Source organism: Caloenas nicobarica, chromosome 2 (assembly GCF_036013445.1).
Source record: "Caloenas nicobarica isolate bCalNic1 chromosome 2, bCalNic1.hap1, whole genome shotgun sequence".
NCBI classification, from domain to species: Eukaryota; Metazoa; Chordata; class Aves; order Columbiformes; family Columbidae; genus Caloenas; species Caloenas nicobarica.
The window spans coordinates 127,148,403-127,172,911 of NC_088246.1; the positions used below are offsets into that span (position 1 = coordinate 127,148,403).

General features: G+C 40.9%; 1 protein-coding gene across 1 annotated transcript in view; it reads left to right on the forward strand.

The window, feature by feature from the left end:
- Nucleotides 1–599: 599 nt before the first annotated feature.
- NKAIN3 (sodium/potassium transporting ATPase interacting 3) overlaps nt 600–24,509 on the forward strand; it is a 346,886-nt gene continuing 322,976 nt past the window's right edge. Inside the window, exon 1 of the mRNA XM_065629251.1 lies at nt 600–769. Within this exon, the coding sequence (XP_065485323.1) occupies nt 716–769 (54 nt within the window). The 5' untranslated portion in view covers nt 600–715. The remainder of the gene's footprint in view (nt 770–24,509) is intronic.

Consider the following 24,509-nt stretch of genomic DNA (forward strand, 5'->3'; position numbering starts at 1 on the left):
CGCTGCTCCGGGACCGGTCCCGTCCCGCCCCGCCGCTCGGCGGCCGTCGCTCCCCCGCCCCTCCCCGCCCAAGTCGCTTGAACTTTCCCCGGGCGCTCGCAACAAGCTGCCAGCGCCCGGCTGCCTCGGCCGCCGCTGCCCGCACGGCCCCGCGCCGCTCCCGGTTAGTCCCCCTCAAGCAGCGCCTGCCCTCGGAGCCTCCAAAATCTCCGCAAACGACCCCTCCGTGCCCCTTCCCCCGGCACGGCGCCCTGAGGAGAGCCCGCCGCCCCCGCTCCTCTCCCCCTCACACCTCCCACAGCCCCCGGCTCGCCCGCCCTCACCAGCACGCCCACCCGCGGCACCCCCCACTCCACCCGCCAGCCCCCCGCCTCCCGCACGCGTTGCCTCTGCCCACCCCCGCCCCGCACACGCCCACTCGCGTCCCCTGCCCCTTCCCCAGAGCCAGACCCGCGCTGTGCCGGGCAGAGCCCCCCGCTGCCGCCGGCTCCTCTCCGCGGGGCCGCGCTCCTTCCCGCCGCCGAGGAGAAACCCCCTCAACAAAGGAGGGGGAGCAGCAGAAGGCGGGACACACGCACACACACACGCACGCACGGGCGCTCCGTCCGCATGCGGTGAGACCCCCGCTTCGCCTCCGGGGCCGCGGCAGCGCGGGAGGGAAGCGGCGGAGGAGCGGCGGCTCTCCGGCGGTGCTGCGCGGGCAGCCGCCACCACCATGGGCTGCTGCACGGGGCGCTGCACGCTGATCTTCCTCTGCTCGCTGCAGCTGGTGAGTGCCCGCCCGAGCGCCCCGGGGCACGCTTCGGCTTCGCGAGGGGTGGGAAGGGACGGGCGCTCTCCCCCCGCGCCCCGGCCGCGGAGCTGTCCCCGCCGTGCGCGAGTGCGGGCGGCCGGCCGCGCTCCCGCCGCCCCGCCGGCCCGTCCGCTCCTCGCCCCCGACCCCCGGCCCGTAAGTTTTGCGGTGGGAGGCGAGGAGGACGCGGCGTGGGCGAGAGCGGCCCCGTGGCCGGGGAGGGGGGAAGCGGCGGATCGGGGCGGGGGCCGCGGCGCCTCAGCCCGGGCGGCTGTCAGCGCTCCCGGCCTGAGGGAGAGACACTCCCCCGCCCCGGCATCGCTCGGAGGCGTCCTCGCTCCCCGCTGGTGCCAGGCAGGGGCTTCCCTCGGCTGCTGCGAGCGGACGCTGAGGAGAAGAAAGGGGAGGACGCCGCCCCCGCCCGGCCGGCAGCCGCTGCCCTGGGGCGGTTCGGGGCCGGGCGCTGCTGGGCGCTGCCGCCGCGGGCCGCCCGCGTCAGCGCGGTGGGGAGGCGTGCGGGAAGGGAACCGTCATCGCCGCCTCTCGCCTTTTTCTGTTCTTCTTAACCTTTGCAAAAGCGGCACCTGCCGTCCCTCTGCTGTGACTTTTCCTGAGGTTCCTTTCCTCCGATTAAATATTCCTCAGCGTGCGACTGAACCCACAGAAGGGTGCATCTTCTCTTTGTTTGCTGAAGTTGGCGTGTTTGTTTCAGAGAAAAGAGTTGTCGAGACAAAACACTGCCAAACAATAATAATCCTTCCTCTCTGGCTCATTAGCTGGATGATAAAATAGTGCTCTTCCTTTAACAGTAGTCCCAGGAGTCCCAAGAGTGTTTTAAAAGATTTTTCTCTTTTCTAGCGACTCAGAGTCATCATTTTGCCACATGATCTTTCTTAAGATGAGTGCTGTTCTTTCCGTGTGTGTCTGTAAAGAAGCGAAGTCGGATGCATTCACTGTTGTGTTTTTATTTTTTTTTTCCTGATCCTTTGCTAATCTTTCTAGTTTTCTGTTTCAGCACTTTGAAATAGCTTCTGTTTCAGGGGTAATACACTTAAATGCAATAAGTACACTTACTGCATTTGAAGAGCCTCATTCATTTTCAAGGCTTTATGCCAGATTCGCAGCCTGTGTAAACTGGTGTATCATCTCCATTGTTCCCTGTGTGAGTCTGGACTTTATTCAGATGTGCTTTAGTGTGATGGAGCTAAGTGTGGTATAAGTATTTCAGTAGCACAACCTTGCCAAAAAGCAGAGAAGACGTGGGATTGGTACTTTTAGTGTGAGGAAAGCTTTGTTTAGACATTTCTGGCCTTTTTTTGCCTTGTTTTGCATCAGTTTTGCAGATACTGTTCTATTGACTGCAGCAGAATCACTCCTGATTTACTTCAGTGCATGTGGGAGGGAAAACAAACCATTTTTCTTCAAATATATCTCTCTGCCAGTTTGAAGGTTATAATAACTCTATTTACTATTCTGTAGAATTACTTGGAGGCTATAAAAGTTGAAGTGAAGTGTGAATAGCCACCATAATCTACAGAGTCTATAAAGTCTTTCAGAGAAAGATTCGTGTTTTATAAAAGACCTATCAAATGATATAACAACTTTCAAAAATGACTTTAATGTGTAGTATTTTTACTGTACCTACCTGTTTTATGATAAAGTTTTACTGTCATATCCATGTCTTTTGGGCACTGATAAATGTCTGTATGGAAAAAATGCTTTCATTTTCATTTAATTTCATTTAAAAATAAAAGTCATGTTTTAGATCTGAGAAGTGATCTAGTAGGCATGAACTTAAAGTTCAGGTACTCTCCATGATCTCAGTGGTAGTTGTGTTCAGTTTATGGCTGGAAAAGTTGTTGCCACAGGTGTTTTTAGATCTTTTCCTAACATTTCAGAGTGCATGAGTATAAGGCATGCACAGCAAAACTGCATCCCTGGACATTACTGTCATCAAGTAAGGTTTATTTTACCTCGCATCCGTTTATGGAGGGTGAAAGAGGTATTAGTGACTGTGGACAAGATTTAGATTAAATGTTACAAACCCCAAAGCACTTGTAGTGCAACTTTGTAGCATTTCAGAAGTGCAGATGATTTATAAGACATGAGGAAAAAACTTTAGAAAAGGAGACAAATGGGCGTGAATTTTATAAAAGGAAGTTGTTCACCTTGGTCATATTCTGGTCATGTCAGAAAAGGGTCTGGGAACAGTTCAGACTTAACCTTTAGATATCACCCGAGAAAGAGATACCTTATAAAACACAGTTGGCAACACCTTTTATAGCATATATGTACTGTGTGGATTCTCTTTGATATAAGATGATGTGAAGTAAAAAAGCAACATTTCTGGAAACATGTACATACCAAAGATTTGGTTCTTGTTCTAAAGAAAGATGCAGTATTTAGTGGCCTCAAAGTGCCATTTATTGATTCCTTAAAACTGTCGTCTTCTCCAACTTTTTCCTAGGCTGCATGTTTATATGTTGCTGGGATGAAGAATTACAAGGTGAAGAGAACAACAGTTATTACATGACAGTTGATAAAATACCCTTTCTCTAATGGTAATACATTAAGTGTGTTAGATTCGAGAAGATTTGTTTGTAATTTTCATTGCTGTTTGACAGTTGGAGGATTTTGACATAAAAATGATAATACCAGTTTTCCATTATGTTTTGATCGATGAAAGTGTGTATTTCTGACAGCTTTTACATTTTATAAGAAACACAGTTTAATGTTGGATTCAGTAGTGCCAAGGACAGTCTGTAGTTAGTGTTCTATCGTTTAGTGAAAACCTCATGCTTTAGCGTGAATTCGTATCATGATGTGTAATACAGAACCCTGAAAAAAATCGCTGAGGCGGGAGGCTAGGTGGCACCAGTTCAGGAAAAGCTGTTAGCAGCGTGGTTTCCTTGTACCTCTACAGGTGGATTCTGCTTCTGAAAGCCAAGGGAATTTTGCATAAGGAGAACTGTATTGTCCCCCCCGCCCCGCAAAGAGCAAAACAGCTCTTCCTGACTGAAGCATTGTCATATGCCATTTCCGAAGCTGTCAAGCTAAGAACTCAGAAGTACATGTGTATCTTTTTCTGCATAAATCTGTCCTTAAGACTATTAGGAACTATGTATACCTGAGGAAAGTGTATCACAAAGATATATGAATCCTTTAGATTATAGCCATAAGTCTTACAGGTGCCACTAAAATTCTCGTCTTGTACTAGAACATTAAAGCAGCTGCCAGAGATGGTGTCTGTGCTACTGTAGCCGCCATGCCATAATGTATTGCAACAAGAAAATGTTTGGAAAATAAAACAAATTAAAAAAAAATTAAATTCTGAAAGGGGTAAATTGACATTGAATTGTGGAGAGATTTAGCTGTGTGAATCCAATTGATATTAATATGTGTCACACAGTGAAAACCTTTGTGCTGCTTTGAAAATGTGTTTCTGAGGAACTACCATTGCGGGATAATTTTGTTTCAAGGTTTACAGTAAGTGGAAGTTTTTGGTACCTAGAAGTATATGGGTATACACACACATAGAACTCTAAATAACAGAGATTGTGAATGAAATTTTCAAAGCGAAGAAGGAAAGATTAATGGAAATCACATGGCTAAGTCCTCTTCATTGCTTTGACAATCTCATTTCATGTGTTTATCCTCTGACTTCCCTGCACTGTGACACTGTGTAGGTCTTGATTCAGAAATGTATAGCTAGTGGAAAATAGGCTGTTCTCTATTTAACCTGTTACTTTCCAAATAATTTAAGTATCAGCAGACCACGCTGGGAAATAGTTTTAGTGGAACACAGCTTCTGTGTTTTAATGCTCTGACTAGTGATTGTTTGAGTATAGTTGGTCATTTTAAAAAACTAATTCTTCTCTTAGCATTTAAAAGATTTCTGTTTGTGATTGCCATTAACATGAATTACACTGATTACACTGATGTATGTAAATCCTTATACTTGGAGATGAGACTATATCCATTATGCTGAATGATGGCATTTCACCATTTATTACTGTACATACTGGAGTTTCAGCAGTTATGTGGGGAAGTGATATATGCTGTGCATAGATTTTCATCGCATTTTAAAATGCTTTATAAAGCTGGAAACTCTAGCTTAGTATTTTGGCACTCTGTGGTTTTATGTTAGAACTGACAGACAACAGTCATTCAGTTAACAGCTCAGGGTTTCAAGGGATTTGATAAATTTGAGAAAGTAAAATCCTTGAACTGGTAAATTGCTGCATCTTTTTATGTTCGTAAAAGAATCACTGGCCCATTGATCTGGAGATGAAGCATCTGTCCACTGATAAAACAGGAGGAAGTATGAGGGGCTGCCTACTGTACTAACAGGGTGGAGGAGATTTGGGATTTTAGCTCCAAACAAGTGCTGGTTGCAGGATGTTTCTCCTTCTGCTGATGTGGGAACAGTGTTTTTCTCCAAAAACTCAAATGACATTCCCCAAGACATGTAACTGCTGCTGGTGGCCGTCTCTAAGAATCTGATATGTTTGTTGCACAGGTGTATAATTGCATTTAACATTAAGATTGGAAGTAGTACACTGTATCAGATAGATCTACTTGAGTTAAATCTTTGCGATCCAAAAAATATATGAGACTATATCATTTTTAGGATCTCTATCGTCAGGGATAAAAGAGTAACAACTATTAATAGCAACAAGTGGTTTTCACTTTATGCTTTTGGTTTATTTTACAAAATTGTTGAGTGGAACCTGTTAGTAGAACACACATTCACAGTGCATCAGCGCCACAGTGTTTCACCATTCTGTGCACCAGAAGTTCAGCCTCAGGAGTGAAATCGCCTCCCACCAAAGTTGCACATAATACTTCTTTCAGTTTGGTGATCGAAAGTTGGATATTCAGAACTTGAGGAACCCTGAACTTGCAGAGCTCTCTGAAATTTCTGAACTGGATGAATTTCTTAAAGAAGCCGTGAAGCTCATGCTTGATGCTAGGTTCTGTTCACCACAGCAGCCTGTTTTTCTACAATTCCTTGCTGCCCCATGACTGACAGTCAGTTGTCATCTGAAACTATAATGAGAATTTTTACAGTGATGAAGTGGAAGAATTAAGAGTTCAACTATAGTAATGGCAATTACTGAAAATTGGGAGTCATATAGCTATCATTCTGTTCATAAGATCAGGAAGTTTTGCAAATAATTATTTAAAGGATATTGGAATATGTTGCTGATCTACTTCTGTTTCAGGGTCCGCTACATTCTGCCAGGACACAATTCTTGGGACCAGGAAACACAGATTGCGTTTTTGGAAATCATTGAAATTCAGACGGATAGCATTGTTGGATCCAAATGGGATTTGGGTTGGACTTGCACCTTGAACATGGAACGGGTTTGTGCTTAGAGATGAAGTGAGATCAACTGCACTGGCAGTTGATTAAGTGGTGTTTAAATTTTACTGATTTTGTGAGATTTGGATCTGAAATAGAAACTTGTAAGACTAGGTATTCTTAGGTCATGTCTTCCAATATGTATATGTCTTACATCTATCTTAGAGGTATAAAGTGGATCCTTTTAGTTTTGGGGTCAGTCTGGTATGTTGTCAAATAAGTAACAAAATAATGATTTTATTTTTCAGGTAAATGCATTGCATTTTGGCTCCTCTATCATGTCCAAATTACTTTGCACATAAATAAATGAATTCAATTGATTAGATGAACAAAGACAGAATCATTTGCCCTGGTATTGCACAGGAAAAGTGAGTGAAGGTTTTGTACTTCACTTAAATAGGACTGGAATCAATTTGTACCTTCAGTACAGATATTGGTAAGATGGTCTCTTTTGGGCTGTGCACAGTGAAAAGAGGAGAGGCAATGGGCCTTGGATACAACAACGGGGAAATTCTGATTAAATATTGGGAAAAAAAAAGTTCACAGTGAGAGCAGTCATACATTGGTTCATGTTTTCCGGAGAAGCTGTGGAAACTTCATCCTTGATTAAATTCAAAACCCAGCTGAACACAGCTCTGAAAAACCTGATCTGACTGAAGTGCATCTGATGTTGAATTTGGCCCTGCTATGAGTAAAGGTTTCACCAGATGAGCTCCAGAGATTCCTTTCAACTTAGTTTATCCCATGATTATGTGATCTTACTAGAGCATAAGGAATAAGACCCTAGTTATTTATTAAAGGATGTCCTGGTTTCAGCTGGGATAGAGTTATTTTTCTTCCCAGTAGCTGGTATATTGTGGTGTTTTGGATTTAGCAGAAGAATGTTGATAAAACACTCATGTTTTTGTTGTTGCCAAGCAATGTTTATACCAAGTCAAGGTAATTTGGGTTGTTTTGAAATAATTAGTTTCTTAATTTGTTGTGGGCATAATACTGTGGAAGTAGGCTTGAAATGGCAAAAACAGTCCAAGTATTCAGTTGTATTGCTTGGTATCAAACTTCAGTGTTAAATTAAAGGAGAAGTACCTGTGATGGCCTTATCACTTATTATTTCACAAATAATAATTCTGTGATACAATATAGTATGTCAGATATTTTGGACTAATTAGTATTGAAGCAAAATATATTTTATTCATTCAGTTCTGTAATTAATTGCTAAGCAAGACTGCAGTCATTTTGGGTCAAAGAGCCTGTTATTTCTATGTGTACAGGAAAATTAACTGCACATTCTTGGTTCTAGATGAGTAACGTAAAGGAGCAGAAATAAGTGACTGTGTGATTCAAGAGACTGATATGACGACACAGAGTTTTTCACCTCAAGGTCACATTTTGAAATGTACTGCAAGTTAGATGAGGGCAAATGTCATTATGGTTTATATGAAAATTTAGTGATCTTGATATAGCATCAATATAAATATATCATCTCCATATTAGTCCTAATTTCCACCTTTTATGTTGTACTAGGAGGGTCAAGGTTGGTGGCCACGCTGTTGTGAAGACCAAAGCGATCTTTTCGCCCATGTTTTCTTCAGGTCTTCTTTTCAGTGGTGCGAGCAGGACAGCGTAATGAAGTTTGTGCTGCCGTTGCTCATGCTGGACGGGTATCTTTGCTGGGGATGTCCGTGTAGGGAGGCGTTTGTTAGCTTTGTGAGTGACATTAAATCACAATGAAAAATAATGCTCATTGTGTTGATTTTGTGTAAATTTAATCTTTTTAATTGCTTGGAAAGAAGAAAATTTCCTACTTCTTTTTATTTAGTGCTTTTTGCCTTGAAAACAGAATGCGGGCAATAACAAATGGAAAACGTCTCACTTTGAATCTTGAAGCAGCTCAGATTTGTCTAAGATGAAACAGTTTTCTCCTCATCTCTCCCGAGCAGTTGGTGCGTACCTTCCCGTAGGGCAGGCCAGCAGGTTTCGGATCATACGCTGCTGCACTTGGCAAGACCCATGATTCCTCGACAGAGCCGTGTCAGCAGCACATGAGAGGTTTTAGTATGTCACAGGCTTTTTTTTTCTTTTTTTTTTTGTCCTCATGTGTGGCCAGTGAAAACTTTGTAATCTCGCCATGGATCTGTGCCTTTGCTAGGTCTGTAAAAGACAGTGATAAGATGGATTTAATCACTGTTCTCTGAGCACAGGAACATACAGAGTGCTTAACACTCTGGTAATAAAAAGGTAGTAGAAGATTTTATTTTAGTCTTTTCACTTTTTACTATACTTCCTTATCATCCTGTCTTCTTCAAACACAGCCATACCTCGCATGTAATCTCAGCTCAAATGGATTTTTTAATGCTGTGGTGATTTGGGACTTGTTCTTACGAGTTGCTGAATGCCCTCCAGCTCTCATTAAAGTTGCTGAAAGTCATTCTTTTACCTATAGGTGCTTTATAATGACAGGTTCAAGCAAAAGAAGCAGTGAACCCCTTCCACCTAATGCATGCAGCATTATAGTAACAGGAAAAAGAAAAGTTTTGTACTTAATTCAACAACCAGTTTCTTCCAGGCAAATATCCCTTACAGAAATTAACATCATGAGGTAGTAAAATTGAAAATTTTATGAAATGGAAAAGTAAGATAATTGTAAGACAATTATTTATGTTGAGAGTGACTCTCTTGAGTAATCACAAATTTTTTCATAGATCTCTCCAAAAAAAGTTGAGAGAAAAGGTTTTGCTATTTCATCAGTACAGAAGTTTTGGCTGAGAGTATGTGTAAATATATATAAAGAGCATATGTTTGACAACGAGCCAAATGGAACTCCCCCAAGGAGGGTTTTGACACATACCAAAGAAGCTACAGATAAAGCAAAGCAAGAAGAATAATTAGGAGATGAACCATGAGCAGAAAGATCCTGAAATGCTTTTATAGTGAGGGAGATTATGTGGGAGCATGGATGAGATGTGTAGAAAGGTGCTTTTAGATGAGCACAAGGAAAATGGGACATGGAAGCCTTCTTCGGCAGACAGAAGAAGGTTAGCTCTGTGTGTGGGAGGAATTCCTGTCCAAGGTTTCACTGAAAACAAGACCTTAAGAAAAAAAACCCAAAACTCTATCTTTTCTAACATGCTGCTACTGCTAAGCCGGTTTCTCACTATTCTATTGTAAAGTTACTGTGTTAGCGTCAGATATTTTGAATAAAAAGAGCCAAGGAAGCAAAAACGTACTATGATGATATTTTCTGGGAAGATTGGAATGAATGGCAGTCTTTCTCATCCAACTTTAGCTTTTGTCTTTGGTGGAGCCTTGAACACACTGTGCTGTTCTGGGAATGCTGCAGCTTCACTGTCCTGTCGGCTGTTCCAGAACCTCATGTGAGCAAAGTGCTTCTGGAGCTTCTGAGCATGCAGCTGAAGCTCAGCACAAGCCACAGTGGAAAGGAGTAGACATGTCTTGGAGAAGACAGGCATCAGTCACTTAAGGGTATTATAAAAGTAAGTGTACTCAAAATGCTGCAACTGACCATCTGTGTACAGGGAAGGGACAATTTTGAGTCAGGAAGGTTTTGTTTTCTTTCTGCTGATAGGTGTAAGCACTGCTTAATTTGCACTGAAAGAGCTGTGAGTTCATGGCATATTACCTTTGTTAACCCAGTTATTCAATTTTTAGTAAATGGAATTGGCTAAGAAATTACAGCAGTTTTACTGAAATAGGAAGAAGAATCCTAATCTCTTGGGAAGCAAACTTTCCTTGTTACATGTACCTTTTTGTCCGAATGACAAAAGCATATCTGACAGTGAATCCCACCTATCTAGGCAGAAGAGTAATTTCCAAGGCAGTCCATTCACACTCAATTCTTTTCCTCTAAAAACAAAGCAGTAAATTATGCTGGTGTTTAAGGTGTAATCTCTGTGGCTTTAAAGAACATAAGCTATCAGAAGCACACTAGTCTGACTGTGCTAAGTGTTGAGCACCTCCTCTACTGGAGTGAGTAACCTCATCTCCCACTGAGAACAGCAGGATTTAGGGACACTCGTGTCCTTCCTTTCAGGCATCACCACCTGGAGGGATGGAGCTGGCACCGAGGCAGCTGTGCCACTGACTGGTAAGTGCTGGCACTATTAGGGGCTGCCATTAGATGAAGTCATTGAACCATTAGGAAGCCTGCAAAAAATGAGTACCCTCTCCTAATCTGAAAAGTGTTGTGGTTGAGAATATACTCATCGGACATCCTCAAGGGAAGATTTCTTTCACACATACTGACTCGGTCAGCGTTACCAGCCAGCATTTCACTGGCATGAGACTTGGCTTTGTAACATTTCACGGATCTCTACATCCATGCTGAGTAGTGCTGGTCATCTATTATTAATATGCTCACATTTTTTTGCTAGGCTAAAAGTATCTTATTATCCATTTTCTTATTGAATCTTCCATTACTTCAAGATGCTTTCAAGGTCTGTTCTGCTCTCATTTTATTAGTTGGGAACAAAGGCTTTTCAAATGTCTGAAGTTAATATATGCTGATTTGTGGATAAGCAAGAAAATACCTCAGATTTTGAGGCCATTTTATTATATAATGATGTGTGAGCCTCATATGCAGTTTTTATAAAATATTTCATTTGTGCTATTTCAGTGCATATCTATACATAATTACAGTTTTGCATTAGAAATACCGGCTGTTTGGCAAGGTGAGACTTTGTCCTGTTGTCATAACCAGTTACTCTTTGGCACATGTACAGAATTCAAACAACTCTTAAGTTAGAGAAGTAATGTAGCGTTTGCTTACACAGATTGATGGAGACAGTCGCATGTTCATGCTGCTTTGAGATGGCCAGAGGCAAGCCAGTTTGCATCTGGGAACCATGGAGTTCGCGTGGTGCTGCACCTTGGTTAATGAGCCTGCGGAGAATATTGTAGCTCAGGCAGTTCTGTGCTTGTGCATCCTTTAGAATCATAGAATGTCCTGAGTTGGAAGGGACCCACAAGGATCATCAAGTCAAACTCCTGTCCCTGCATAGGACAATCCCACAGTTCACACCATGTGTCTGAGGACATTGTCCAGTCTCTTCTTGAACACTGTCAGGCTTGGGGCTGTGACACCTCCCTGGGGAGCCTGTTCCAGTGCTCCACCACCCTCTGGGTGAAGAACCTTTTCCTGATGCCCAAACTAAACCTCCCCTGGCACATCTTCCTGCCATTCCCTTGGGTTCTGTCATCGGTCGCCAAAGAGATCAGAATCTGCCCTTCCTCCTCCCCTTGTGAGGAAGCCGTAGACCATGATGAGGTCTCCCCTCAGTCTCCTCTTCTCCAGGCTGAACAAACCAAGTGACTTTAGCTGCTCCTCATACGGCTTCCTTTCCAAACCCTTCACCAACTCATAGCCCTCTTCTGGACACTCTCCAGTAGCTTAATATCCTTTTTATCCTGTGGCGCCCAGAACTGCACCCAGTGCTCCAGGTGAGGCCGCACCAGTGCAGAGTAGAGCAGGAATCCACAAGGCCTCTGGACAGAAGCTGCTCTGTAATCTGGACAGGCTGGAGTGTAGGCAGAGCAGTCAAACCCGCTCTGGAAAAGACACACACCTCAGGTTAATACTCTTCAATATATACTTATTCTCTAAACAGATGTTATCTGAGTTTCTCAGCTCCTGACATTGAGGTATTTCATGTTAATTGTGATTGAGGAATCACTACCAGAGAGCCAAAGGTGTTGAGATGATGTTGTCACTGAACAACCTTAAAAAAAGTCTGGACTTCAGTGATTTCTGTCTGCTCTAGATCACCCATGAGGATGATTAAACCAACCAAATCAGAGACTGGAAAGTTAATGATTATCATACAGAAGAGGGAAGAAAAAAAAAGAATAAGAGGGAAAAAAAAAGAGTGAGAAAGAAATTCTAAGTGTAGTAGAACTGAAAGGTTATACCAAATATGTTTCTTTGAACTCTAAAACTCTACACAGGAGTTATTGGTGGAATAAACTTTCCCCTTATTATTTAGCTGATGTGGGCCTATTTTTAAGGGTACCACTTTTGCTCTGTTAATTTCTAGTTTCATTCTTAGCTTACCATTCATAAGCATAACAGAGACATTGAATTTTAACAATAACCCTTCCTGCTTAGTTGATCTATTTTTTCTGTCTTCTTTGCAAGTTATTTTTAATCTTTTGGGAACTCTGAACTGTTTCCCACAGCCATGCTCAAGAGTGAATTTGTAGCCTTTTACTGTCATTGCTGCTAGTAGACCTTGCTTGAGGCCGTAGGCAAGTTGGGACAAAGCCAGGCAAAAAGCCAGGCTCATGACTCCCAGGCTCATGTCTTAAGCACAAGATCACCATTCGTCTTGTATAAGCTTTTCTTGTTTGTGGTTTCAAATTCTCAGAAAAGTTGGCCCTGAGATTGAAGCATTCATGCTTTTTGGTAGCACAATGATAGATTTTTCCTTGGGAAAGTTGGGTCACGTCACGCTTGTCCGCTGATGAGCAGCAAGGTGTGTGGTGATACAACTGAGATCATTATCACTTGCTTTTTTTATTATTAGATCATTCAAAACTTACTTTCTGTGACTCTCTAGCCTCTGTAAATCCATTAACATCAATGGAGTTATGGTAATTTATACTGGCTGAGTATCAGTTTTAAGAGATGACTGCTGAATACTTGATAGTAAGTGTCCTTCACATATTTGAAATAATTGTTCTGACAATTAATGTATATTTAAAAATATTTTTTGCCTCCGGATTTTAATAAATTCCTTAATAGGATTTGAGTTTATAATGGTGTCACTGGTTTGAAATACGTATATTTCAGTAGTTTCTCATATAGCTATCTCTGTTAGGGAGTTTGTCACTCTGCCCACTCTGCCTCCTTCATCCTTGCCCTACTTTGGAGAGTGTAAATATCCTTAATGCAGCAGGACCCTCACAGTTTTTAGCAGAAGATTGCTGTTACAAGGAGGAGTCGGAATAGTCCTGTAACTTCTGACCTTTCCAGAAAGTGTTTTTATGTCTCTGGAGAAGCACAGAGAGATGATGGTAAGAGAGTTGAAGGTGTGACCAGCAGAAACAAATACATTCACCATCACTTTCCTTTGTGCGTGTGTGAGAAGCCACCATGGTTAATGATTCTGCTTGTTCAGATGACCATCGCACACCTTTCAAAGCAAGACCTGTCTATGGTACTTTGCTTTAATTATACATAAGATCAAGAGGCATGAATGGACCAGAGTAAGTCAGTCACTCAGTATGTTTTAATATATTTGTCTTTATATAGCATTAAGTATTTATGTACTATTGGGACTGAGTTGTGTTTGAATATGTTTAGGAAAGATTAAGGACAAGCTGCAACACTGGTTTTGTCAAGAGTACAAGTCTGTAATTGTGGATGCTTTGGCCTTTCTGTTGTAATTTTTGTCTTTATTACACATTTTTTAGTATGGGAGAAAAGAAGAAACTATGCAATTTGTGACAGTTTCAGCTTTATAAACATAACCTATTGCTGGCATCCATGGAGACATGATTTAGCTATTTATCAGTTCTTTCTGTCATTTCCACCTATTCGGTGAGAATACCCAACAGTCCTTTCAGGACATGTCAAAGAGGTTTCAGAGACCTCAGTTTGTAACAGTCTCCTTTGATTCATTTCCAGAATTTGTATTCTGTGAGTCCAGATTCTGGTGCAAACCCATGAATTCATAATGGAAACCTATGAGGGGTGGAAGGGAGAAACTGCCATTTCCTCATGTTTCAATGTTTTGCTTTGAATACTAGTACTGAAATAAAAACAACTAAAGCTGTGACCTAAAACTTATTGGAAATCAGTGGAACAGATCTCACTGATTTCAGGTTTTGTTGTCAGCCCTGCGCATAGTTTTCTGCAATATATTTTTCATTTTCTTTTTTTCAGACACTTAAGGCCACTTAATCAGAAATGTTGTGAGAAGCAAAATTTAGGCTACCCTAACTGTGATTTATTGAAAATCTCAACCATAACATTGCATTAACAGAACTCTTTGCATTTAGCACTCTTACTTGAAAAGATAGAAACTTACTTGTGTCAGGAGAGTCACATTATTTGTGTGTTCTTCACAATTCAGGAGAAGGGAAGAGCTGTCAACCAAGCCTGCAGCTCAGGGCTGGAACCAATGCATCCCACAGCATCATGCTAAAGTATTGGTAGAAAGTGAGAAACCATAATAAATGGACACTTTTTCTAAAAATATAATACAAGATTTTTGAAATACACATCATTTCAGCTCTTATCTCAAGGAGTGGTAAGAACTGCAGCAATGGGAATATCAAGAACAAAGGCAAAACCTGAACAGCTTTAATGGTGTTTTCAGATACAGATGCACTTCTCCACTTAAGCAGGTGAAGAAAGCTTTGGCTTGATTATCCTGCTTTTTCTCACTGAATTTCCTGGAAAAAGGATTATGATTCTGGTTTGGACAGTGCACATTTCTCCCTCTCCTGCCTCATTCAGGAATTATTTTTGCTTGCAAACTATAGATATTTTATGGTTAAACACTGTTCCATCTTTACAAATGATGCATTTATTGGGGATTGGGGATTCTGTTACAGGAATGTTTGATCAATAATATATTGTTTATACAGTTAATTCTGTCTTGAGGCAGATGATCCCTTGTGGCCGCTTCTGACTCTGATTTCAGAAATGTCGGAAAGGAAATGTGCACAAGATAAAGAAAAACTCAAAAGGACTTGCAACATTATATTGCATATAAAGATCACGTAATAAAGACCCTGGAACATGCAGATATTGTTGTGGTATACATTGCTGAGGGTTTGTCTAAATTGCAGGCTGCAGTCTTAGCCATATTGGCACAGCTTCATTATAAGGGCTTTTGGCGTAGATGGGACATATGCCAACAGGATTTTTTTGTTGTGGGCTGTTGCACCGCCTCTTTATATATATAAGCTTAGCTAAGATGCCTCTTATCTGCTGAAGCAACCACGTCTGCATCAAGGGCTTTGCCATCCTAGAGCAGTTAGTTGTGGTGTTCAGGTTTTCATGTGAGCTAATAGAAGTACAGACCCGTTGTGGCACAACTTTGTGATGTAAACTGGATAGTACCTGCCTATGCAAAAGTGAGCAACGCATTCAGCTGCCATCAGTTCTAACATTAACGTGAAAGCTGTCTGTGCTACTCCTATTCCACGCAAAGTTATGAGGCAACACTTTTTCCTTTTAAAATAGAGAATTAAATGGTGTTTTGAAGAGTGAGAATCTCACCAACAGCAAGCAGAAAATTGTGCACACCATTTGAACACTGATAATCAGAAAGGTCTTTTGTTAATTACAAATTAGGTCAAATATGTTTGGTTTATGTATGTATTATGTTGCTTTAAAAAGTAATTATCAAGGATTCTAATCATGGCAGAAAATAAACAGCCAAAGGGTGCGAGGGCAAAGGGATGAGTAAAGAATACAGGTCTGCTTTTGCATAGGAGGGTCTTGTTTCCGTTGTATCATCTGATCTCTGATACACATTGATTCCAGGGACTCTCCTTGTTGCTCAGATTCTAAATAAGTGAGTCAGCTAGGGCCAACTTGTCTGCTTCTTTTAGTCTGGAGAGCTCACAGTTTCTCATAAACTTGATGAAAGGCCCATTTCTGCTGAATGTCTGCTGGTGACTTAGAAACCTATTTTCTCAGTCTTGGATTTTATGGTAGTTTTCTTCCGTATACAAGTTGTTCTGTTGCTATTTACTGAATGTACAAGGATGTCCATGACTTAGACTACCCAAAGCCATTTACTAAGTGGATATTTTTCATATTGAATCGTATTTCTTATTAAATCATTCTGGTCAGCATGAGTTTATGAAAGGCAGGTCCTGCTTGACTAACCTGATCTTCTATGACAAAGTGACCTGATTAGTGGATGAAGGAAAGGCAGTGGATGTTGTCTACCTAGACTTTAGTAAAGCCTTTGACACCATTTCCCACAGCGTTCTTCTGGAGAAGCTGGCAGTTCATGGCTTGAACGGGTGTACTTTTCACTGGGTAAACAACTGGCTGGATGGCCAGGCCCAAAGAGTTGTGATGAATGGAGTTAACTCCAGTTGATGGCTGGTCACGAGTGGTGTTCCCTGGGCTCAGTATTTAAGCCAGTTCTGTTTAATCTCTTTGTCAATGATATGGATGAGGGGATTGAGTGCACCCTTAGTAAGTTTGCAGATGACACCAAGTTGGGTGGGAGTCTTGATCTGCTGGAGGGTAGGAAAGTCATACAGAAGGATCTGGACTGTCCGGGTCATTGGGCTGAGGACAATTGCATGAGGTTCAACAAGGCCAAGTGCCGGGTCCTGCACTTGGGTCACAACAACCCCAGGCAGCGCTACAGGCTCAAGGAAGAGTGGCTGGAAAGCTGCCTGGTGGAAAAGGACTTGGGGCTGTTGATTGATAGCCGTCTGAACATGAACCAGCAGTGTGCCCAGGTGGTCAAAAAGGCCAACAGCATCCTGGCTTGTATCAGGAATAGTGTGGCCAGCAGGACCAGGGCAGTGATCGTCCCCCTGTACTTGGCACTGGTGAGGCCCCACCTCAAATCCTGTGTTCAGTTTTGGGCCCCTCACTACAGGAAAGACATTGAGGTGCTGGAGAGAGTGCAGAGAAGGACAATGAAGCTGGTGAGGGGCCTGGAGCACAAGCCTGATGAGGAGCAGCTGAGAGACCTGGGGCTGTTTAGCCTGGAGAAAAGGAGGCTGAGGGGAGACCTCCTCACTCTCTACAACTACCTGAAAGGAGGTTGTAGCATGGAGGGTGTTGGTCTCTTCTCCCAAGTCCAAGTGATAGGACCAGAGGAAATGGCCTCAAGTTGTGCCAGGGGAGGTTTAGATTGGATATTAGGAAAAACTTCTTCACAGAAATGGTTATCAAGCACTGAAACAGTGGCTATGAGACTGTAGAGTTTAAAATCCTGCAAGAAGTGAGTAAGACTTGAAGAATTATAATCATAGATATTAGTACAGCAAATTTTGACTTGCTCATGCATGGAAGGATCACGTGGAAATGTGCTGAGGACCAAATGGAGGCCAGGAGAATTGGTTTATCCTCAAACACAATGAGTGGGGGGAACAGGCTGTTTGGAGACACAGTGGTATCTCCATCCTTGCAGATATTCAGAACTGAATATTACTAAGAGGTTTTAAAGGAAAGAAGTCCTTTAGTAGCTCTGCCTCAGCAGTCCACTGCTAATTTGATATATAAGGAAGTTGGAAGAGATTTAAAAGAACAATGAAGTGATTAATACAGAGATTGCTGGTGGAAAAGCCCACATATTTGGAGAAAAAAAAATTACTCGAGTGGCAATTTAGACTTTAATTAATCTTCAGTGTCATGCATTTATTTTCTTTGTTCTCACCTTAGGCTGCTAAATAAATATTTTTGAAACCTCACAATGAATAATGAATGTCTTCTTGTGGTGGCTTTGCAAATGTCTTCTAAGTAAATCCCCACAGAAGTAAATTCTAAAGTAGTTTTCAGGAGAGATCTTCTCTTTGGTTTGAATTTAGCCAGGAACATTGCTAATAAGATGGCATTGTGATATGGGGTCAAACATGATAAGACTTACAGAACTGCTGGAAGTTCCTAGTGGAAAATCTTGGCACTACTGGACTTAGCGTTTTTGTAGGTGTGATTTTTTGGGGTTGTTGTTTTTTGTTTTTGTTTTTGTTTTTTTTTTCCGTAACTCCTTATCCTTTTTGAGAAATTGAGTCACACTGTTTATTTAGTTTGAAAACCATGTGGTACCTGCAGCATGGTGATCTGCAGGGGCTACAGGTTGGTTTGTTTGTTTTTGGCTCATTGAGCATAGCATTTTGATACTGCCTCCTACTGGTTCGGGTTCTTTGAAGGCTCACAGTGCACTGGAGTTTCAAAATATGTTTGTAGTAGGGGCTTATTTTCAATTATCATCATCATTTCTTCATTTTCAGGATGAACTCTGTTCTTTACAAATAAAAAAGACCAGCATCTTGTTAATGACTTTAATGTCAGCATGTCACCCAGCATTCACTCCCTGGGGACCTACAAAACAAATGATGATGCCCTTTCAAGGACCATTACAAGCACCAGGTTAAATATACTTGGAACTACAAGTTCTTTGGGATCAAAGGTTCATACATGATCCTGTTGCTTTACTGGCTGGTGGAAAAACAACCATAAAGAGAAGTGGCCAAAGGAATAAATGAGTACGTGTGCTCTTTTTTATCATCACAGTAATTTAGATCATTCTGTTCAGTTGGTGGAGTTCAAAAAGCCTGGTTTCAGATAACTGACAATTTACTACTTAAATCTTAATCTCTTAGTTTGTACAACATCTGGCTCCATGGGGCTGGAACACTGAGGTACATCCATAATAAAATTCATAATATTTTCTACCTGTGTAAATTAGAGTCTATGAACTATATAAATGGATGAGGTATGCAATATAATGGTATGTTCTGTATAAGCAAAGGTAAGGTGCAAAGATCAAACTTTATACATTAACTTGTGGAGTGTCTCCATCAATACACTGGTTTAAGAAGAAACTATGCTAGTGGTCACTTATTTCTGGCAGTCAGTAAAATGTGTTCCCTGTGGGAGAGCTTCCAGGTTAATGACAGCTCATTGTTTAGGCAGATGTTTTAACAGCTAGAAGAGCAGCAAGATTTTTGGTAACTACTGATAACAGATCTGTCAATGTTTTTCTTTTAAATCTTTAAATCTCTTGATGCTATTGCCATACAGAGTGAAATATTATGGATTCCTCTATGATGGTATTGTTTTACTTAAAAAAATTAGAACTAGTAAAGAAAAAAGAAAATAAAAGTATCTCATTTAATGGGCAAAAATACCTTCAGTAAGAAATTTCTGGCACAGAACATTCCTTTTATTCAGAAGTTTTATTGTGGTGCCTCTTAAATAGTTGACACATTTTGATGTACCTTCAGTCTTCTCTGTGGATGTCTGGATGACTTCTGCTTTGTGTAAATTGATGTACTTTCCTCTGTTGTCATATGATATGAACCTCTAGTCTTAATGCATCACGAGAGATACAGTACAGGTGAAGAGCACCTAGAAAACAAAGCTGCAGAAAAATTCCTGAGAAGCATTAAAAAGCACTGTCAAATTCAGTTTGTTTGAATTTTACAGAGTATTTTAAACTCAAAAGTCAAATTTACACCTATTGTGAAAATTGCAATTTATTGAAAAGTGCATCTGTAGTCTTAACAGTTATTACAGATAAACTTCAGCCCTCCCTGTAAAAAATATGAGCACATACATTAATGGAACAGGAAAAAACAAGTATTTTAGAAGAATGTCACTAAAGGTAAATAAGTTACTCTGTGTGTGTGTGTGTTCGCATGAAAGCACAGTTTTTGGTTGCTTCCTGCTGCCTACCTCCCCATGTGCTTTGACTCTCGGGAAGAAATTGCTCCTTGAGGAATTGTTCAGTCAATCTGGAAAAGCAACAGCGAGAGGAACTGGGGAGTCTGAGCACGTGGAAAGCCCACCTGTTTTGTTTCTGATAGAATTTTAACAGTTAATGGATTTTCATTGAATAGTTTCATTACTGTTGAATCAATATTTTTGGATAAAAAGTCTACCACTGTAAGACTTTTTTGGTCAGTTCACGTGCAATGTTTAGACTGCATTACTGCAACTTTCTCCAATAATTCCTTAACAATCAGCACATACTTAAGCACAAGCCTGTGAGCAGCATCTCTGATAATAATGAATGCAAAGTTCAAAGGTGAATTTCAGCTGTCACTGGACAGGCTGCTATTTATTCTGGGTAGGTTCAGCATTTGAAATAAATGTATAGGGAAAATTTTCTCGTACTGAAAAACAAACAATATTTGTTATTTTCTGTAGATTGACAAGCACAAAATTCAATAGATTCACATAGCTGAAGTTAAATGGATGCATGAGTGTATCTAAGATTGGGCTTTAAACTATGAATAGTTGTGCCTTCCCAATTTTATCGGGGCTTTTTTTTGGGTATAAAACTGTATTTTCCCTGAAAGGGATTGATAAGCAAATTGTGGATGTGACATAAAGGCTAAATAGTGAAACCGCTTCATACTCAGTGTATCAGTCTTATCATAAATTGTCTGGAGACTCTAGTGTCTGCAGGAAAATTACAGTAGGCACCAAAAAAGCTGGCAACTGCATTTTCAAATTTATAGATGGAAATAAAAAATAAGTAATTGTTGGAATTTTATATTGTGTGATATATACTTGCCTAGTCTTCTTTTTCTTTCTGCAGAGGGATTAATTTATAAGTGTATGAAAAAAGACAGTTTTTGTGCATTTGAGCTCATAAACAATTTTTCATACACCTCTTATTTCTTAACGTTTTCTTTAAGACTTGCAAATATTTATTTTTAAGAGGTTTCATAGATTATTCTCTACTATATGTGGCTCATTCGTTATGTCTGCTATTAAATATACGTGGAAGGTCAAACTCTCAGGCTGCAGCAATAGCAAGGGGATGCGTTTCACTCAGTGTTGGATGGAGTTTCTTTTTGATGTGAATGTGATTTACTAGGTTTCGTATATCCCATAAAATTACTCATGACAGCTCCATACTAAACCAGATAGCTTTTCTTCCTTCCATAAACCTCTGGCTTGGCAGTTCTCTCCACTGTGTTTCACTAAATACAAAATTTGTGCTAACTCTTCCCCAATAGATGTTCAGAAAATATACTTTAAGTGTGGCAGAAACCCGTGAAAATATTTTCAGGGATCAGTTGGCTCCAGGTGATGTTCATACTGACAGAGACGGAGATGATTTATCTGAAGTTTTGTTCCTTCTGGGGGCAGGACCGTAGTTATTTCAGCACAGGTGAAATGTCTGTACTTACTTGTAAGGTGCTGGTTTGAGATACGTGATGACAGTGGCTTCCCCCTTCTCCCCTTAAAATCCTCTTACTCTTTTCTGCAAATATACACTTCCAAATACACATATGCATATATGTGTATGTACTTATTTACTTTTCTGGCTCATGCCATTACTTGCTGTCATGTAGGTATTAGCTGGCATGTTCAGAATTTCCTCTTCATTTGTTCTTGTTAGTTAGTAGTACTGCTGAACTGTTTGGGAAGATGTGGGCAATATAAAAAGTTAATGTATCCCCTGAAAATGTCAGTTTTTGACAGTCAGGTGTATTTTGAAAGTTTATTAATATTTGTGTCTGGATCAAGCTCATAGGCTCAGATCCAGAAGCAGTTTACAGTAATGCTTATTGTCTTCAGGAACACTAATAATGCTAATTGGATAGCTCAGGGCAGTCAGGGTCACACTTAACAGTGAATGTTTCAATTAACAGGTAAATGCTGGAGCTTTTGCTTGGGTTTTGGGTTGGGTATTTTGCGGGTTTTGGTTTGGTTTTAGTACTGTGTGTCCTCTGAAACTCAGGCACTGAGATTCTGTGCAATGACTATCAAGTTCAGAGTGGCAACTCCTTTTATAAAACAAACAAACAAAAATAGCAGACAGAAAAAACCTCCAAAACACCACAACCCCGCCTCTGCAATCGTTTTTTTTTTAATTATTTATTTTATTTTTTATTTTTTATTTTTTTTCAATTTTCTCATGATTACTGCCACATTCCCTTGCTTTCTGTCCTCAGACATACCTACATTTTTCTGTGGTGATGGATCTGCAAGATTTAAAATCTTTGGAAAGTAAGACAAATGCTCTGAACTAGTAAAAATTGCAACACTGTTACTCGATGACATGCTTTACTGACTCACTGTAGTTTTCACATGCCAAGTGTTGGTGAGATACACTTCATTAAGGGGGTTAAATTTTAACCTCCTTACTCTGAAGTGGTATTTGAAGATTTGAGTGCACTAGATATTCATTAAACCACGATGAATATCACCCCTTGTTTTTCTGCACAGATTCCTGCATGGAAGAGTCTCTTCACAATTGATCTCATCCTGTTGTACTAATGGAAAACTGGGCACCTCTCTGGAGCTGATCTCTTCCCTAAAACCTAGTAAGATAGACAGATTTGGATATGGGGATGCAAGGTGAAGATAGGGCAAATACATCCTTCACATTGGTCTACTGGAAAAGTTTTGGAAATTCAATATATTAATGGATTGTAGACTAGTAGGCCAGGCTTGAGGCCATGGAACAGGTATGAGTATTGCTGGACTCACAGGTTGCTGAAGTTAGAAATGTTTTGGGGTGAACATCCAATCAGTGACTAAAACCCCAGAAATACTGATTCTTGGTCAAGAGGATGTCCAAAATGTGGAAAAGAAGATGGGTAAGAGGAATGTCTCTATGGATGAGAACTGTTATTTTTTATGCTAGTGCATGTTTCCATGCCCTGTATCTTCTGTAGTTCTCCAATTACAGTTTTTTATTGCTTCTTAGCAGCTTAGTATTGCTTAAACAGAAAGCAGCTGATGATGCGTGAGAGAAAATTGTATCCACTAGGGGTTTTTTTTTCCCTCTTCACTTTAACACACTGCATATGGATATCTTCAGTGTCCCATTTTATGTATTTTTACTATCAGTGTAGAGAAGTGGAACAAATGTGAGCAAGAATGGATTTCATCTGCTATTCCACTGCCATTATCCTGTTAGTACTTTATTACTCACTGAAAGCCTATCTTGAAGTAATGGCATGGTACTGCTTAAGAGCAAAGTTGTGATTAATGGCAAGGTTTTGATCTTTTTTTCTGTTGTAATGGGAGGATGCTAACTTAAAGCAGAAGTTATGTCATTTACCTTACTGGGAGTTTAATGTAAGTAGCATGGAAGATGCCTCCTGTTTGCAGTAGAGCTGATGACATTACTCATTAGGTGTATTTTCTTCCAGTGGATGGAGGGAAATTCTGCATGTAGGGATCTCAGGTTCTACATATCTATGCAGTATTCCAGATAAGTGATTAAACAATTTATGTAGATGTATTTCAGGCTTTTAGCTGTTTGGAAACCATTCACTGTGGTTGTTCAAGGTATCAGAGCTACACGATCAGTTGCCTAAATCACACAAGATTATCTCTGTTTCCCAGATGGATGATCAAACCTTACTGGGCATGCATCGGTGACAAAGCAACATGGTAAGGACATTGTCCTTTCCTTTTCCTGTCAATCACTATTTGACCTTTCCAGTTTCCTGACACATGCCCCATGGCTGGGGCAGCATTGACAGAAGCCCTTTGGGAGGTTCTTCTTGCACCTGCTGAAGCAGTTGCTTTGCACTGAGGCATTCACTGTGCTGGAGAGATACGAAGAATTGTATGAGAGCACATTATCCCGTCACTAGTGAATGAGGCTGTTAATACTGTAAAGGGTTCTGGATGTGTTTTCAGGCTGTTTATACATTTCAGTAACTGCCCAAAAGATAGCAATCAACATGGGGAAGAGCCTGAATTCCAAATAGTCTGATAAGTTCTAAATATGGATTTATATTCTTTTTTGTCACCAGCAAACTGAATGAAACAGATACCCCTGCATCCCTGTCCTCTTCTAATCCTTCTTTTTTTCTCCATTCATACAAACAGTCACTGTCAGACTAGATGACAACCCAGCATTTAGAGTCATGACTTTGAGTTTTTCCATGCTGAAGAAGAAGGAATTGAGCTTGTCTCCCATATCCCAGGCAAGGGCACTCACTAATCTGGAGGGGAAGCAGGGAACCCCCCAGGATGCTTTTAAAAAAGCTGGTGATGGATGCTGCTCTGAAAAAGTGACTGAAAAGTGTTAAAGCTACAGCGTGAACATCCAACACTGAAGTATCCAAATCAGGATATTTAGTTTCTGGGTTCGCATTGATTTAGGCATGAACTAGATGTCAAACACTTCCTCCTTCTTTAAGAAAACTTGGCATAAAGCAGAAAACTATATTTTAAAGTGCTGAGGGAGATCTAAGGAAGAGGCTGTGGCTGGCACTGAGGTTGGGAATAGCTAATGGCTATGCAGAGTTTATCAGGTTCAGAGTTAGGCATCGAAATCCCCACAGCACTTTCAGTCTGTGATCTTAGAATTGCTGATCCAATTGGTTTCATATTCTTAAGATGTCTCCTTTGAAGGCAGCAGATCTTTAGGACATCATAGGATCACAGGTCCTATATCAGGATTAACACTTAGTTTGTGAAATTAGTTTATTGAAATCAGTTTTGACATTGAGTATTTCCACAGTGCTCACGGAGAAAAACCTTTGTCAACAGAAATGTTGCAGAAGCAATGAAAAATGGTGCAAGCCTGGCTGAAAGGAAATGTAGTTCAGAATCTGGGGGAAGAACTGTGGTGGTTTTGCTTTTCTGTCTGTCCAAACAGATTGTGGATGCTCTCCAGTACTTTGAACTTCTGCCTCTGATATCTTTTTGCT